Source organism: Heteronotia binoei, chromosome 8 (genome assembly GCF_032191835.1).
Source record: "Heteronotia binoei isolate CCM8104 ecotype False Entrance Well chromosome 8, APGP_CSIRO_Hbin_v1, whole genome shotgun sequence".
NCBI lineage: Eukaryota > Metazoa > Chordata > Lepidosauria > Squamata > Gekkonidae > Heteronotia > Heteronotia binoei.
Window position 1 is genome coordinate 37747559 of NC_083230.1, and position 14761 is coordinate 37762319.

The 14761-nt window shown below is 44.0% G+C and overlaps 1 protein-coding gene across 1 annotated transcript in view; it reads left to right on the top strand.

Moving 5' to 3' along the window:
• Positions 1–3034: 3034 nt before the first annotated feature.
• The window catches only part of PDZRN4 (PDZ domain containing ring finger 4), a 459770-nt gene continuing 448043 nt past the window's right edge, over positions 3035–14761 (top strand). The window contains exons 1-2 of the mRNA XM_060244928.1: positions 3035–3874; positions 6617–6706. Coding sequence (XP_060100911.1) covers positions 3143–3874; positions 6617–6706 — 822 coding nt within the window. The 5' untranslated portion in view covers positions 3035–3142. The remainder of the gene's footprint in view (positions 3875–6616; positions 6707–14761) is intronic.

Consider the following 14761-nt stretch of genomic DNA (forward strand, 5'->3'; position numbering starts at 1 on the left):
TGAAGTTCTGGTAATTAGGAAAACAGCAGGTGAGGGTGAATAAATAGGGCGAATTTGGTTATTTCAAAGGTGATTTGCAGTGGGGTGCCCCCCCCCCCTGAAAGTTATCAGTAAGTAAGAAAAAAATGTTTTCCATTCTCTTGTTGATCACAGAAACAGAACTGTCAGAACTGCAGTGTTTCAGGACATACAACTTGGACCTGGCACTACAAGCCGTGACATCTTGGCTCAGACTGAGTCGACTGAAGTTAAATCCAACGAAAACAAAGGTTCTCTATCTGAGTTGTGGTGGCCTGGGAAAGAAGATTCCCTTGCTGGCCTTTGACGGGGCCCCACTAATACTGGCCCCAAAGGTCAGGAGCCTGGGAGTGCTCCTGGAGTCCTCTCTGACTATGGAGGCCCAGGTAGCAGATACTGCAAAGTCTGCCTTTTTCCATCTGTGGCGGGGATGGCAGTTAGCCCCTTTCTTGGAGCATCGCTACTTAGCAATGGTGATCCATGCTACGGTTACCTTGAGAATAGACTACTGTAACGCCCTCTACATGGGGCTACCTTTGACTGACTTGGAAACTACAGCTAGTGCAGAATGCTGTGGCGCGGTTGCTAATGAGACTCCCTCAATGGGAGCACGTTCAACCAGTGCTAAAAGAGCTGCGCTGGCTGCCTATTGTGTACCGAATCCATTTCAAAGTGTTGGTATTGACCTTTAAAGTCCTATATGGTCGAGGACCTTTCCCCATATACACCCCAGAGAGCACTGCGGAGGAGCGGGGCTTGGCGTGGAGCGCAGGAACTCCTAGCGCCGGGCCTGGCTATAAGTTTCTCCACTGGAACGAATAAGTGTCATTTCTCAAGTTAGGGGTGCTGAGACTCAAGCCAGTCTATACATACTGCCTCTTCCAGGAGCATTCTTGGTGAAGAAAAAGTGTTTTTGTACATTACCAGAAAAAAGCTCCTCTATGCTGGTCAATGTATAAGCCAAGTTCTGGCACATCAAACACATTCTGATACCAAACTGTGGTAAACTGAAAGCCCTTAGTCCAGTTTCCCTCGTGTATCACACTGAATGAGAATGTGAAAGCAAATGTGAAAATCCACCAAGTTTCATCTGAATCTGGAAATCACATGGGAAGGCCCTGCTCCACATGACGTGAATAGCTACCATAGCTATCTCTTGGATGGGGATAGCTACCAGAACCCTTTCTGTTATAGCTCCCTCGTTCTAGAATGTTCCCTTCCTGTGTTCTGGCAATTACTTTGATTTTCTTTAGACAGCAGACATACAAATGCTTTTTGGTAGGATTTAACTGCAGAGTACTTTGGATTTATGAGTTTAGTACCACTTTAAAGGTACTGCCGTGAAAATGTCGTGATGTGACGTCACCTCAGAGTCGGAAGTGACTGGCGCTTGTACAGGGGACTACCTTCACTTTTTTACCACTTTAAAAATGATTATATTATATTTTAATTAGGTCTTTGTTCAAAAAATGTTTGCCAGGCAGCTTGGATTTCAATTTGCTGGAAAGGTGGGGGTACAGAATACCTGAACCCAACACAACAACTTCCATACTGGAGCCAGAGGACAAAATGATAAATGCACTGTGTTTTTAGTTCTAGTTTCATGCTGTAACCTTTAATAACCTAGTGCGTTTTTAGGACATTACCTTCCAAATAACTGCATACATTTGGGATTTAAAGAGCAACCCGCCCCATTAATGAGAAGCTTGTGTACCACTGGGGCAGGGCAGCAGAGAGAAAGCAACAGGCCAAGTGAAATGGGAACCTTTGCTTTTCCTGCAGAGGGACCAGCCCTTCCCTTCCTCTTCTCATCCAGATGTGGTGCCTATATAAACTCCCAGACTGAACTTTCAGCAAACGTTTTCCTGTTTCTTGTTTTGTGGATGAAAAACATTTGTGGAAATTATAGATTAGGCAGGGAGAAATGACTGTCCAACATCTCAAATGGGCGAGAAAAATAAGTACTGAAATCAAAGTGTCCAAACCAAAACCATGGAAACAATGGCATGCAGGTTATCTTTAATTTGAAAAAAAAAAATTCTTGTCAGAAATCCTGATGACTGACCTGGAAAGTTTCTCCTTGCATCCCAGAGGGAAAGGAGATGAGTGCTGTAATGTATCAGTGGAGGGAAAGCACTCTGTATATCCTCACTGGCCTGCTCTCACTCCAGTTGGCAAGCACAGCGTTAAATAATGCCAGTGAATGCATTTGGTAAATTGACAGATAAAAGCAAACAAATCTATTCTGTATATTCTATACAGAACTATCTATGCTATAAGGGGGGGGACCCCAGATTGAATTAACACCAGGTCTTTTTTTTCCAGGGGAAATGCAGCAGAACAGAGTTCCAGAAGCTCATTGTGGAAACAAAATTCTCAAAAAATGTTTAAAAGTTCATGAGAGACACCCATGTTTGTCCTTCATTTCCCTTTTGAGAGTTCTGGCACCTCTTTTTCACCCCCCCCCCCCAGCCCTGATTAATACACAAGCAGTAATAAAGTATTCAGTGACATTATTTCTAGCATTTAAAAGAAACCATCCCTGGTTCAAATTTAGATTTGCTGGGAGATTATCAGCACAATCCTAAAGAGATTTACTCCAGTCTGAACCCATTAAAATCTAAGCCCAGATAAAACACAAAACCCTCTTTAAGACTGCACTGCAAGTATAGGATCCTACACTCTTATTTGCAAGTAAAGCCAATTTACGTTTGTCTGACCATTCGTGGGCTCTTCTGATGGCCAGTTGTCTCTCTCTGGCTGTTCCCTGTCCCATTGTATGCATTTAACCTGAAGTGTGTTCTGTCATCTTAGTTACGCGCAGGGCCAGCCAACCCATTTCCCCCGCCCAGCGACAGCACTAAAAGGGTGGAGGTGGTGACAGAGAGGGAAAAGAAGAGCTGTTGGACAGGCCGGCAGTGCCTATTCGAGGGAATACGGCAGAATTCAAAGGACTGGCGAGCCGCGGAAAACTACAAAGCAAAGCAATCCGGAGCGGAGGATTCCCCCTCCCTCCCTCCCTTTAGACCCTAGCTGCGTTCCCGGCGCCTCCTCGGAGTTATCGCCAGCAGCTGCAGGAGGAGAAAAGTTCAGGGCGATCGCTCGAAAATCGCCCATCCCCGCCATGGGTCTGGACACGGAGCGCTTTGTAGAGCCGGTGGATCCTGAGCTGAGGTGCAAGCTGTGTGGGCAAGTGCTGGACGAGCCTCTGTCTGCTCCGTGCGGCCACGTCTTCTGCGCCAGCTGCCTGCTGCCCTGGGCGGTGCAACGGCGGAGCTGCCCCCTGCGTTGCCAGCCCATCTGCCTCCAGGAGCTGCACCGGGTACTGCCGCTGAGGAACCTCGTGCAGCGCCTGTCCGTCAAGTGCGACTACAGCGCGCAGGGCTGCCGAAGGCACGTGCTCCTCCGCCAGCTGGTGGCGCACGTCGAGCATTGCGCCTTCAACCCGGCCAGGTGCCGCCGACACCGCCAGGAGAGGGGCTGCGTGGAGGGGCTCAACTTGGAGCTGCACATGCGCGACAGCGGCATTCAGGAGGGCTGCGTGTTGGCAGTGGCGCGAAGAAAGCAGCAGCAGCAGCCTGGTGGCGGTGAGGCAAACGGCAAGGAGGATACAGCCAGTTCCTGCGCGTTGGGCACCCGGCGAAGCCAATCGGCCGGTCAGAAGCAGGAGCTAAAGAGGCGAGCCCTTTGGTGGCGCCAGGGGGAGAAGGCGCTGTGGAGCCAGCTGAGGGCGCTGCAGAGCGAGGTGCAACTGACGACGCTCAAGTACCAGTACAAGTTGCGCCAGTACGTGAGCCACCTTGGAACCATCCCCAGGGACCCAGGGAGCGGGCCGCGCAGTAAGGTAGGGTTGCCAGCCTCTAGATGGGGCCTGGAGATCTCCTGCTTTTACAACTGATCTTCTGCAGGCAGAGGTCAGCTCCCCTGGGGAAAATGATTGCATGGAAGGGTGGACTCTATAGCATTGCACTATGATGAGGCCCCTTACCTTCTCAAACCCCGCCCTCTCCAGGATCCACTCCCAAAGTCTCCAGGTATTTTCCAACACAGACCTGGCAATCCTACAGCAAGATGAGCACCAGACCAGATGGTGTGCTATTCTTCCCCCTTTGCTGGAGAAGCCCACTTTGAGGCAACATTGTCTAGAGCTGCCCCTAGGGTTGCCACATCGAACCCCAGAAATATCTGGGGACTTTGGGGGTGGAGCCAGGAGACACTGGGGTGGAGCTAGGGGGAGGGGCGGAAACGGTGCCGGGGAGCGTGGCGGACCGCCCCGCAGCCTCTTCTCCGCTCGCCGTGCTGCTCCTCTGAGATGGGCTCAGCCTGAGCCCATCTCGGAAGAGCAGCCACGGAGCAGAGGCGGCAGCGGCGCGGCGGCCTCTTCTCCGCTCCGTGCTGCTCCTCCGAGATGGGCTCAGCCTGAGCCCATCTCGGAAGAGCAGCCACGGAGCAGAGGCGGCAGCGGCGCGGCGGCCTCTTCTCCGCTCGCCGTGCTGCTGCTCCTTCGAGATGGGCTCAGCCTGAGCCCATCTTGGAAGAGCAGCCACTGCGAGCGGAGCAGAGGCCGCCGCTGCCGCCTCTGGGGTGGAAGCGGAGGTGGGGGGTGGGTGGAGGTGGGCCGGGGGCGTGGCGAGCCGCAAGTCCGGGCCTTAGAAGGGCCCGGATTCGTGGCTCGCCATGCTCCTGGCCTGCCTCGCCCTCCCCTGCGCTGCTGCTGTCTCTTGGCTGCTCCTCTGAGATGGGCTCAGCCTGGGCCCATCTCGGAGGAGCAACTGCTGTGGGCGGGGAGGGGGCGGCAGCGGTGCGGCGGCCTCTGGGGGACTCGTCATGCTTCCCAGCGCCGTTTCCCTCCTCTCCCCCCGCTTCCATTTTTTGGGGGAGCGGGGGAAGAGGGTGGAAATCCTGGGGTCCCCCGCCAGGGCGGGAGGTTTGGGAAGCCTAGCTGCCCCCCATCTGGACAGTATGGACCACCTATTGCCCTTACCTAGTTCCAACTTGATACAAAAGAAGGTGTCACAACTGGTCCACCACTATGGGCCCTCCTGTAACATCCTCCTGATCTCTTTTTCTTGATGGCTCTGCTCTGCCAAAATGCCCCCCCACAGGCTTAATCAAGAAGGAGACCCATTAGTCCTCCCTCCAACTCTGTGTTTGTGTGTTATCCACAATTATAAATATCCATAGTGCTTTAAATGGTATTTTACCATGTGGGCTTCTTTCCATGTGGGCTTTTTTCTTTATGAGCTTATTTCCACGTGGACATTTTTCCATGTGAGCTTTTTTCCTGTGAGCATTTATGACTGAGGGTTTTTTCTGTGAGCCTGCCCGCTCTCTCTGTGAGAGGACTCAGGGCTCTTGTGGGTTTTTTCCTGTGGCCTTTTTTCTGGTTTCCATTTTGAACCTGGAGTTATAGCTGTGCAGGTTGGGAAGCTGCAGTGGAGACAGCAAAAATGAGGAAATCACTTCATTTTGCTTTGTGTGTGAGTGAAGCTCTGCTAATGGAAGAGGAAGGAAGGTTTGCCTCCATGAAACCTCCAGACTAGCATGGCTATTATTTCATGTAGATCCTGCAACCGCAGTAATAAATTTTCCTTGGGTCAGAAAGGGCTGCTGGGTGGGAAGGGAAAGCCAGGTGGAGCCACAATCCTTGTACTAGATCAAGCCCAAGGTTCTAGTTCCTTACAAATAAAATGGATAAAACCACACACCATGAAATTCACAGCTAGATGTTATTTTCAAGGTGAAAAAATGAACTGGTGCTTTGAAAAGTAATGGAAGAAAACAGTACTTCTAGTTACTAGTATGTATGAGCAGTAGCATATCTAAAATCAGCTCATATAGACTGAAATAAGCTGAAATAGATAGCCTTATCAAACCTGCTGAAATAGTTGGCTACTACTGTCAGTTTGATTCATGACTCTTCTGGGTGTTTTATTAAAATACCTGTGAACTATGGAGCTAGAGAAGAGCCCCGTGGCACAGAGTGGTAAAGCTACAGTACTGCAGGCCTAAGCTCTTCTCATGACCTGCGTTCTACCCTGGTGGAAGCTGGGTTCAGGTAGCCGGCTCGAGGTTGACTCAGCCTTCCATTCTTCCAAGGTTGGTAAAATGAGTATCCAGCTTGCTGGGGGGAAAGTGTAGATGACTGGGGAAGGCAATTGCAAACCACCCCGTTAAAAGTCTGCCGTGAAAATGTTGTGAAAGCAACGTCACCCCAGAGTCAGAAACAACTGGTGCTTGCACAGGGGACTACCTTTTTATGGAGCTAGAAAGTGAATGGTGTTTCTCATTTAGGTATATATTGCAGAATTTAGAAATGTATATTTTTATCATATCACAAGTATGCCTAGCAAAGTCCAGTCTTGTCAGATACGGAAGCTAAGGAAGACTCTGTAGGCAATGGCAAACCACCTCTGCTTCTCACTTGCCTTGAAAGCTCCTTGCTCTGGTCACCATAGGTCAGCTGTGCCTTGACCTTCACATGCTCTCACACGCCTTCACATGCCTTCACACTTCACATGCTTTCTCTCTCACACACACACACAAACCACACACCAGTATGCCATTTAAAAAGTGTGCCTAGGATGATCTATTGGAGTCTGCAAAAGGGATTTATGTGTCCAGAATCCTGGTAAATGGACCTGCTGATGTAACAGGTGGTCTGCAAATTAATAACAAGATCATACAGGTAAGAATAATAAAATACATTTATTGCAGCACAAGGATGCAGATACGTTGTTTCAAAACTGCATATCAGTTCATTTGGCTACACTCTTACTTGTGATATTCTTGATGATTAGATAAACAAAATGTTTGCCATGTAATTAAAAATGGTTAAATAAATGTCAAATGTCTGCCTGGAAAGGTTTTGGAGGAATTAAATATTACATACAAAGTAGAATAAATTGATAAATCAAGGAGAAAGCTTTCCTGGTTTTTGTCTTCGAAGTTATGGACGTTCTGTGGATTAACAAATAGCTTTTTGATTCTAAAAATAATCAGTGACTTTTAACATATTTAGTACTTGCCATCAATGCTTCCTCTAAGCTGCAGAGTCTTGTGAGCAAAAATTCTACTTTGTGAGCTACTGGCGCTAAAGTTGTGAGCTACTGGCACTAAAGGTGTGAGCTACTGCATAAATGAGTGTGCTCTGGGTCCATCCTTCCTGAGCTAAGAGAAAAATGTGTGAGCTGGAGGCTAAAAATCTGTGAGCTAGCTAATGCTAACTCATCTTAGAGGAAACACTGGGTGTTTTCACACTCACGTTTTACTGGCGCCACGACCCTCCTCACGCCGGCGAATCTGCATGGATTTCGCACCAGAAGCGCCGGCGCACCCAGAAGCGCCGGCTACTTCCATTGCTAAGCCAGCGCAAACGTTTTCCTGCATCTTTGCGATTTCCGTTTGCGCTGGCTTAGCGACGGAAGTAGCCGGCGCTTCTGGGTGCGCCGGCGCTTCTGGTGCGAAATCCATGCAGATTCGCCGGCGTGAGGAGGGTCGTGGCGCCAGTAAAACGTGAGTGCGAAAACGGCCACTGATTGTCAAAAACAAGTAGTTTAAACTCTAGTTGCTGGGCTTGAGATACTTCAAAGGCACTGATTAACAGGTGATGTTTGGGAATTTCATTGAACAGCTAAGGATTGTGCTTTTCTTTCTGTGTCTGAACCATTTGTTAAATGCCTGATGTTTTCTTTTGTAGAATTTAAACCTGCTAAGAAAGCCACATTATTGGATTTTATGTCAGTTTTTTCTGCACACAGTATTAGCCTCCTTTTTTGACAAATGAAGGGAATATCAAAAGAAGGAATAAATTTGGAAGCGTTTGGTGGCCCTGCCCTGGCATAGAATATAACTTCATAAAGCACTACATATTGGAACAATTAGTGTGAAAAGCACGTTTGCACTTTTTTGGTGAAATTAATCACTTGTTATGTTATGACAATAGAATTCAAGGGCACAGCTGGACTACAGCCGGGACCCTTAAGCATATTTCTTCTCTGTGAAACTGTGACTGTGTATAGAAGTTAGTGCATATTATATAAGTTCACTTTAGCGTTTTGCTTTGCATTCCTTTGGAGAGGTGTGTCAAGATTGAGAGTAGCTGATAATGTCATCTGAAGTATATAGATACTTGAAGTATATCCGTTTTCCTAACTGTTTTTTATATTAGTTCTAGTAATGAAAACCAGAAGCAGATCTCTATGCTAAATGGAATTTTCTTCCATAGACTTCAACAGTATAATCAGTATTTTGGAAATTAAATATGTATGTACATTAGAATGTATAGGCTGGGCTGGAAGCAACAGTTCACAGGGAAGTGTAAATTAAAGTTATAATTAGACTGCACTGCTTGTGATGTTCATGTAGAGTGGTTACTTTCAGAGTCAGTGCATAGGTTTCTTAATCATGGCTAAAAGAAGTGGGTTATGATCAAGCACTCCTTTGCTGCTCACTTTCTAATGGCCATTCTACATAGTCAGGAGGTTATACCATTGCTAGAAGACTTTGATTAGTTCATGTTCTGAAGATTCTAATGGTGCCTATGAGTTTGATTACTGCTTAATAATCCTTGTGAAATAATTTATACAGATCTTGCAGATTGTATTGTTTAACTCTGAAAATAACTTCTAAAAACTGTCAAAAACACTCTTAAGTAGGTTCACTGAAGAAGGTGAGCAAAACAAGATTAGCCATTACCTGGGATTTCTTGTGTGACTCTTCTTGACTTGACTGTTCTTGATTTTTCTGGATGTTCTGTACTTACCTTATAATTGTAGATTGATTCTTTTCTGTTTCAAGATTGATTCTTTTGGAATTTTTGTACTTTGTTATTGGATATCTTTTTCATATTTATTGTTCTATATTATTGATGTAATTTGTATTTACCCAGTAATGAACACATTATTTATATTTAAATGCAATTAATGGTTTAATTATTTAGTGCCCTATTGCAGTATTGTATTTTATGTTTCTAATCTTAGTCCTGCTGTAATCCTTCTGATATTATACATGGTTAAGCCATATCTGTTTCAGCCATGATCAATACAGGGTTAATTTTTGTCTAGGTTTTAAAAACCATATGTTTTTGCATCTGTGGTTGGGTGAGAGAAGAATGTTCTGTGGTCTGTTTAAGGATTGTGCATGGTTCTGTGCATAAGGAGAAAGTTCTTTGGGATGTCTGAAGCATGTTCTCATCTGTAGCCTATGCTACAGGTCTTTGCAATCACTATCCAGAACTCATGCTTTAGTTGATCGATTATATTTTTTTCAAGTTTATAGCTTTTGGGTCTAATTTTGAGTGATTTCATTAGCAGAGCAGAAATGTTTTGTGAATTTTATCAACCAGATGGCTTCCAGACCTTATGCAAACTGTTTGAAATTATTAATCATTAGGGCCAACAATCCTGATTATTAATCATTAGGGATTAAGATCATGCACAAAACATGTTGTTTAGGATTTCTTAAGGAAGTTTTGAAGGTTATACTTCACAAAAGAAATGCTGCTGAGTTTCTGGTAAATTTTTGTGTATTTTCACCAAGTATTATGAATGGAATTGTCCATCCTTTTATGTAAGGTTGTGTCCTTTATTGTGGACTGAAACAGCTCTACAATTAGAGAAGAAAAGGTCTACAGATTTATACCACACCCTTCTTTCTGAATGAGAATCTCAGAGCGGTTTACAATCTCCTTTATCTTCTTCCCCCACAACAGAACCCTGTGAGGTATGTGGGGCTGAGAGAGCTCTCACAGCAGCTGCCCTTTCAAGGACAACCTCTACCAGAGCCATGGCTGACCCAAGGCCATTCCAGCAGCTGCAAATGGAGGAGTGGGGAATCAAACCTGGTTCTTCTAGAGAAGAGTCTGCACACTTAACCACTACACCAAACCATTAAACCAAACAGGAGAGACAGGTGGCATGTATTGTGTGAAAGAAATGTTTTATTCTCTGAATTGGTTAATGTTGCAATCCAAAGTCTCTGTGCTCTAGTACAGTGGTCCCTAAACTTTTTGGCACCAGGAACCAGTTTTAGGGAAGACAGTTTTTCCACAGACTGGCGGTGTGGGGTGGTGGTTTTGGGGTGATACAATTGTGCACTTTATTTTGGTGTGATGGTTAAGTGTCAGACTCTTATCTGGGAGAACTGGGTTTGATTCCCCACTCCTCCACTTGCAGCTGCTGAAATGGCCTTGGGTCAGCCATAGTTCTTGCAGTGTTGTCCTTGAGAGGGCAACTTCTGGGGAGAGCTCTCTCAACCCCACTCACCTCACAGTGTGTCTGTTGTGGGGGAGGAAGATAAAGGAGATTGTGAGCCGCTCTGAGGTTCAGAGTGGAGGGCAGGATAGAAAGCCAATGTCTTCTTCTTATTATTATTACATTGTAATATATGATGAAATAATTATACAATTCATGGCCCGGTTACTAACAGGCCATGGACTGGTTCCAGTCCATGGCCTGGGGGTTGGGGACCCCTGCTCTAGCACCTTTGATCTATTTTGCTTCTTTTTAATCAGTTAATTATGTTTCTAAAAAGATATCTAGTTACTTTGATTTGACTGGAAAAATCCAGTAGTATGTAAGTGTTCCAAAAGTTTATCATTTTTAGTCAACTAAGTTAATAACAGATCTTGAAAGATGACAAGATTTTGCGCTTACTTTTGCTACACCATTAAATAAAAAGTTAAGAATAAAAGACCTAGAGAGCTTTAGAGTTGATCTTCCAGATCCTTCGACATAAGAAGTTTAGATATAGAAAACAGTGTTGCTGCATGTGTAGAAACACTGCAAGAAGTGACAGCCCTCGACTTATCTTCAGTTGCTTTTTTGGCCACAGGGCTGGGAAGCGAGTGAAAGAAAGGAATTTCCCCTTTCCCCAAGAGCTGGGGGCCAGGTGGTTGGCTCTGACTACAGCTCTGGTACGTAGTCCTGTGCCCTGGCCTATGAAGAAGGTGCTGGGCTTCCAGGATAGCCTGGAAGCTAGAATTGTTCATTCTGGTCTGCCCCTCCTTTTGTTTGTGGAGTTTTGTTTGTGGATCAGTTGGGTCTGAGCTTTCCCCACCACCCTTCCTTAGGTTGTGTTGTAGTGGGTGTTTTGTATGTGGGTTATGTTGCATGCTTTTGTCACAGCCTTTATAGGCAAGTGGGTCAGATCCAATTTGGGGGAGACTGAGCCAGTGTTCCTACTTCCCCTGATCTGGGGGCCCCAATAAGGGGTCTTGAGGTTTGGGCTGTTCCATGTTATGCCAAACTTAAGGGCTGGTGTATGGTTGCAACCCTTCAGTTGTAAGGAACCACATGGTGGTGTATGCTGTGTGAGACCCTGTATGTGCCTTCCTGTGGTGCTCCCCCAGCATGTGGACCGTGGCGAAAGGTTGTGTGATTGGCTGATAGGCAGTTGACCTGGTTCTTGATCTGTGTTTTGCCATTGTTCCTATGATTGTATTAAATAAAGCAGTGGTGTCAAACTGATTAATTACGAGGGCTGGATCTGACATAAATGTCACTTTGTTAAACCAGGCCTTGCATGTCATAAAATGTAACATGAGGTACTGAAGATATTAACTTTATAAAGGTGATTTCAGATGTCAAATAGTAGTAGCAGGTGAATGACAATAAAAGTCTTGATTGGATTTGGTGTGATATGCAGACGGGTAGCAGGCATGGTGATACAAGGGATGGTAAAAAGATAGGAAACATAGGTTTCAGTTCCATCCAGGAGGATTCAGTCCAGGAGATGAAAAGCATAAATTGACATAATTCTGGCATTAGAAATCAGAACATTCAGTTGCTGACCTAAGGGGATCAGTGCTCTTACAGAGGTATTTCAAAGCGAGATTAGAAACAGAGACTGCTGAATTATAATTGATAACGAAACTTGAGACAATGCATCCTCCTGGACTGAATTGAGAGCTAGTTTTCCTGTTTCGTTACCAATGTGTGCTGTTATCATTTGGCACCTGAAATCACTCCACTCTCCAAGATATAACGACCAATCCAAGTGTTCAGATTCTTAATCAGAGTCTTTTTGAAAGAAAATAAATCCAGATAGGAACAGAGAAATCTAATTTTTTTTTAAAAAAGCAACCATTTTTCAGAATAAGCCAAAATAATTTTCTCAATGTACATTGTGTTTGTCAGAAGAATCCACCTACCCTTCCTCCCTTGGAAGAAGTGTGCTTGCACACAAAAAATTAAATCTTTTTTTGCATTTTTTAAAAATTAAACTTTAAAAAAATGATATACAAGTGCAGTCAAATATTCACAAAATCTTAACCCTTTAAATCCCTCCCTCTCCCCAGACAAATACTATTGGATTTTGGCTTTATTGTGTATATTTTTATTTGTTTGTTTATTTGTTTTGATTTCCCCCTTTTCCTTTCCCCTTCCTTTTTTGGGAACTTAGTTCACCCTGTGCATTCCATGCATTCTATAAGCTGATCTCTTTTGAACTCGTCAGTATGTATTCTCTATGTAGGGAGTTTATTTTGCAGCTTTTTATTTTGATTATATTGTCTTGTATCTACCTCTTGAAAAGCTTACATCTTGAATAAAACATTGTTGGTCTTGAAGCTGGCATCATGAACTCCAACGTTATTCTCTTTCTCTCTTTCTTCCCCCTCCCTTCCTCCTTAAAAGAGGAGACGCAGCCTCAGAAAAGGAAGCAGAAGCTCTGTGTGTGTGTGAGAAAAGGGGACTGGGGGGAGAGGCTTGTTTTTGTATTTCTCCTGTATGGAGTTCTGTGAATGTGAGTGCAGCAGCAGTAGCCCTACAAAAGAAAGCAAGAGAAAAACGTTGCTTGAGGGCCAGATTTGAGCCCTGGGAGGGCCAGATCCATTTCACTGGCTGCATGTTTGACACACCTCAATAAAGGCTGTGTCCATTTTGTCTTTAAGTTGTCTCCCTCCCTTGCACTCTCATTCCTCAGTTCATATCCTTCAGCAGGAAAAACAGTAAATAGAGTATAGGGTAACTAGCTTTCATACTTGTAACTATGAGTTTGTCAAAAATAAATCAAAAGGTTTAACTAGGCAAACCAACAAATCACTGGCAACTAATTACTACTTTTCAGTTCATTCTTTGTTTTCAGGTTTGCTTCTGCATAGTTGTTTGTCAGCAATACATCCTTTAAAGTGTGCCTATTGAGACACAGCATATAGTTCTCAAAAACATAAAAATTCAGTTATGGTTAAACAGAGAATAATAAAATGATATTTTCTTATTTGGTTTCTACGTAAATGTCTACTAAAGTTCTTTTCAGATCTAGAAAAATCCTTTGTGGAGATGAAATCAAAAAGTCCTTGTCTTTTAATGATTATCATATTTCACTTATTCAGACCTGGGAAGCTTAGTTTGCATTTTATGCAAACCAGCAGATTAATCATTTCATTGATTTCCAGTTGGTTTATCTGCTCCTGTACTAGTTTCTCATGTACAGTTGGATGTCTCATCACAATGACAGTTCAGTAACCTTTAATCCAAATCTCACTTGAATGGCTCAGGCTAGCCTGATCTCAGAAGCTAAGTGGGATCAGTGCTTCTTAGTACTTGGATAGGAGACCAACAAGGAAGTCCAGGTGCTATGTGGAGGCAGGCAATGGCAACTTGCCTCTATTCAGGCCCATAACTGTTGGCTGTGACTTGATTGGACTTCCTTTCCCACTTTCTCTCAGCCAAGGCTCACAATGGCTGGGAGAAAGGGGATGGGGATCACCTGGGAAGGGGATTGGGATCGTTTAACTTTTGGGTTTTGCTCCTCCCTTTCAAAAGGGTGAGGAGCAAAACCAAAGGGTTAAATGGCTGGCCCTGAACTGCTGAGCCAAACTGGTAGTAATTCAAGAAAGACTTCTTGGTCGTGGTACTGAAACTTTGGACTTCTCTCCCCAGGGAGATTCATTTGTTTCTATCCATCTGTCATTTTCTGCTAGTGGGTGAAGATGACTGTTTTGTGTAACATTCATTACTAATTCTTTTTTTTTAATTGCAAACTTTATTGTGATTTTGAATCTCAGATACAATATTCAATGAGGATAGTCACTCAAGTAATAGTTACTTATCAAAAACAATTCCTTACTAACTCTTGTTATTCCTTCTCCCTGTTTGAGTTTTTGTATATTTTATTTGGTTTAATATTTTATATATTATAAATGTTTTTAATGTCTCAAACGTTTTAATGTTCTGTTTTAAGGATTGCCACCTTGGGGACTCTGAGCAGAGTGGAAAGGTGGCATAGAAATGTTTTAAATAAATAATAATGAGAGTGCTACTTTAAACTAAAAGGTATTAGTGTTCTCCAATGGCATAAGATCAGTATTTTTCTCCTCTGGTAAAATGCACCCACATAAAAAATAATAATAATAATAATAATAATAATAATAATAATAATAATAATAATAATAATAATAATAATAATTATTTTATTTATACCCCGCCCTCCCCGCCAAGGCAGGCTCAGGGCGGCTTGTTATCTTGTTATCCCTGCTGTAAGTGGAAGTTGCAGCTCCATGGACGCATGAAGAAACTATATTTGTATTATCAAAGATTTCAGGTTTTCACGGCTGGTAATGTTGCCAGATTCTGACTCAGAAATCATACTTGATTTGTAAGGTTGTTAACAGTGAGTGCAGACCAGCAGTTAGCTGCTATTTCTGCCTAACTGTAGTTCAGCAAGTTTGTCAATATAAATGTAGAACAGAGTAGAAGTCAAGTAGCACCTTTGAGACCAACAAAGTTTATTCAGAATGTAA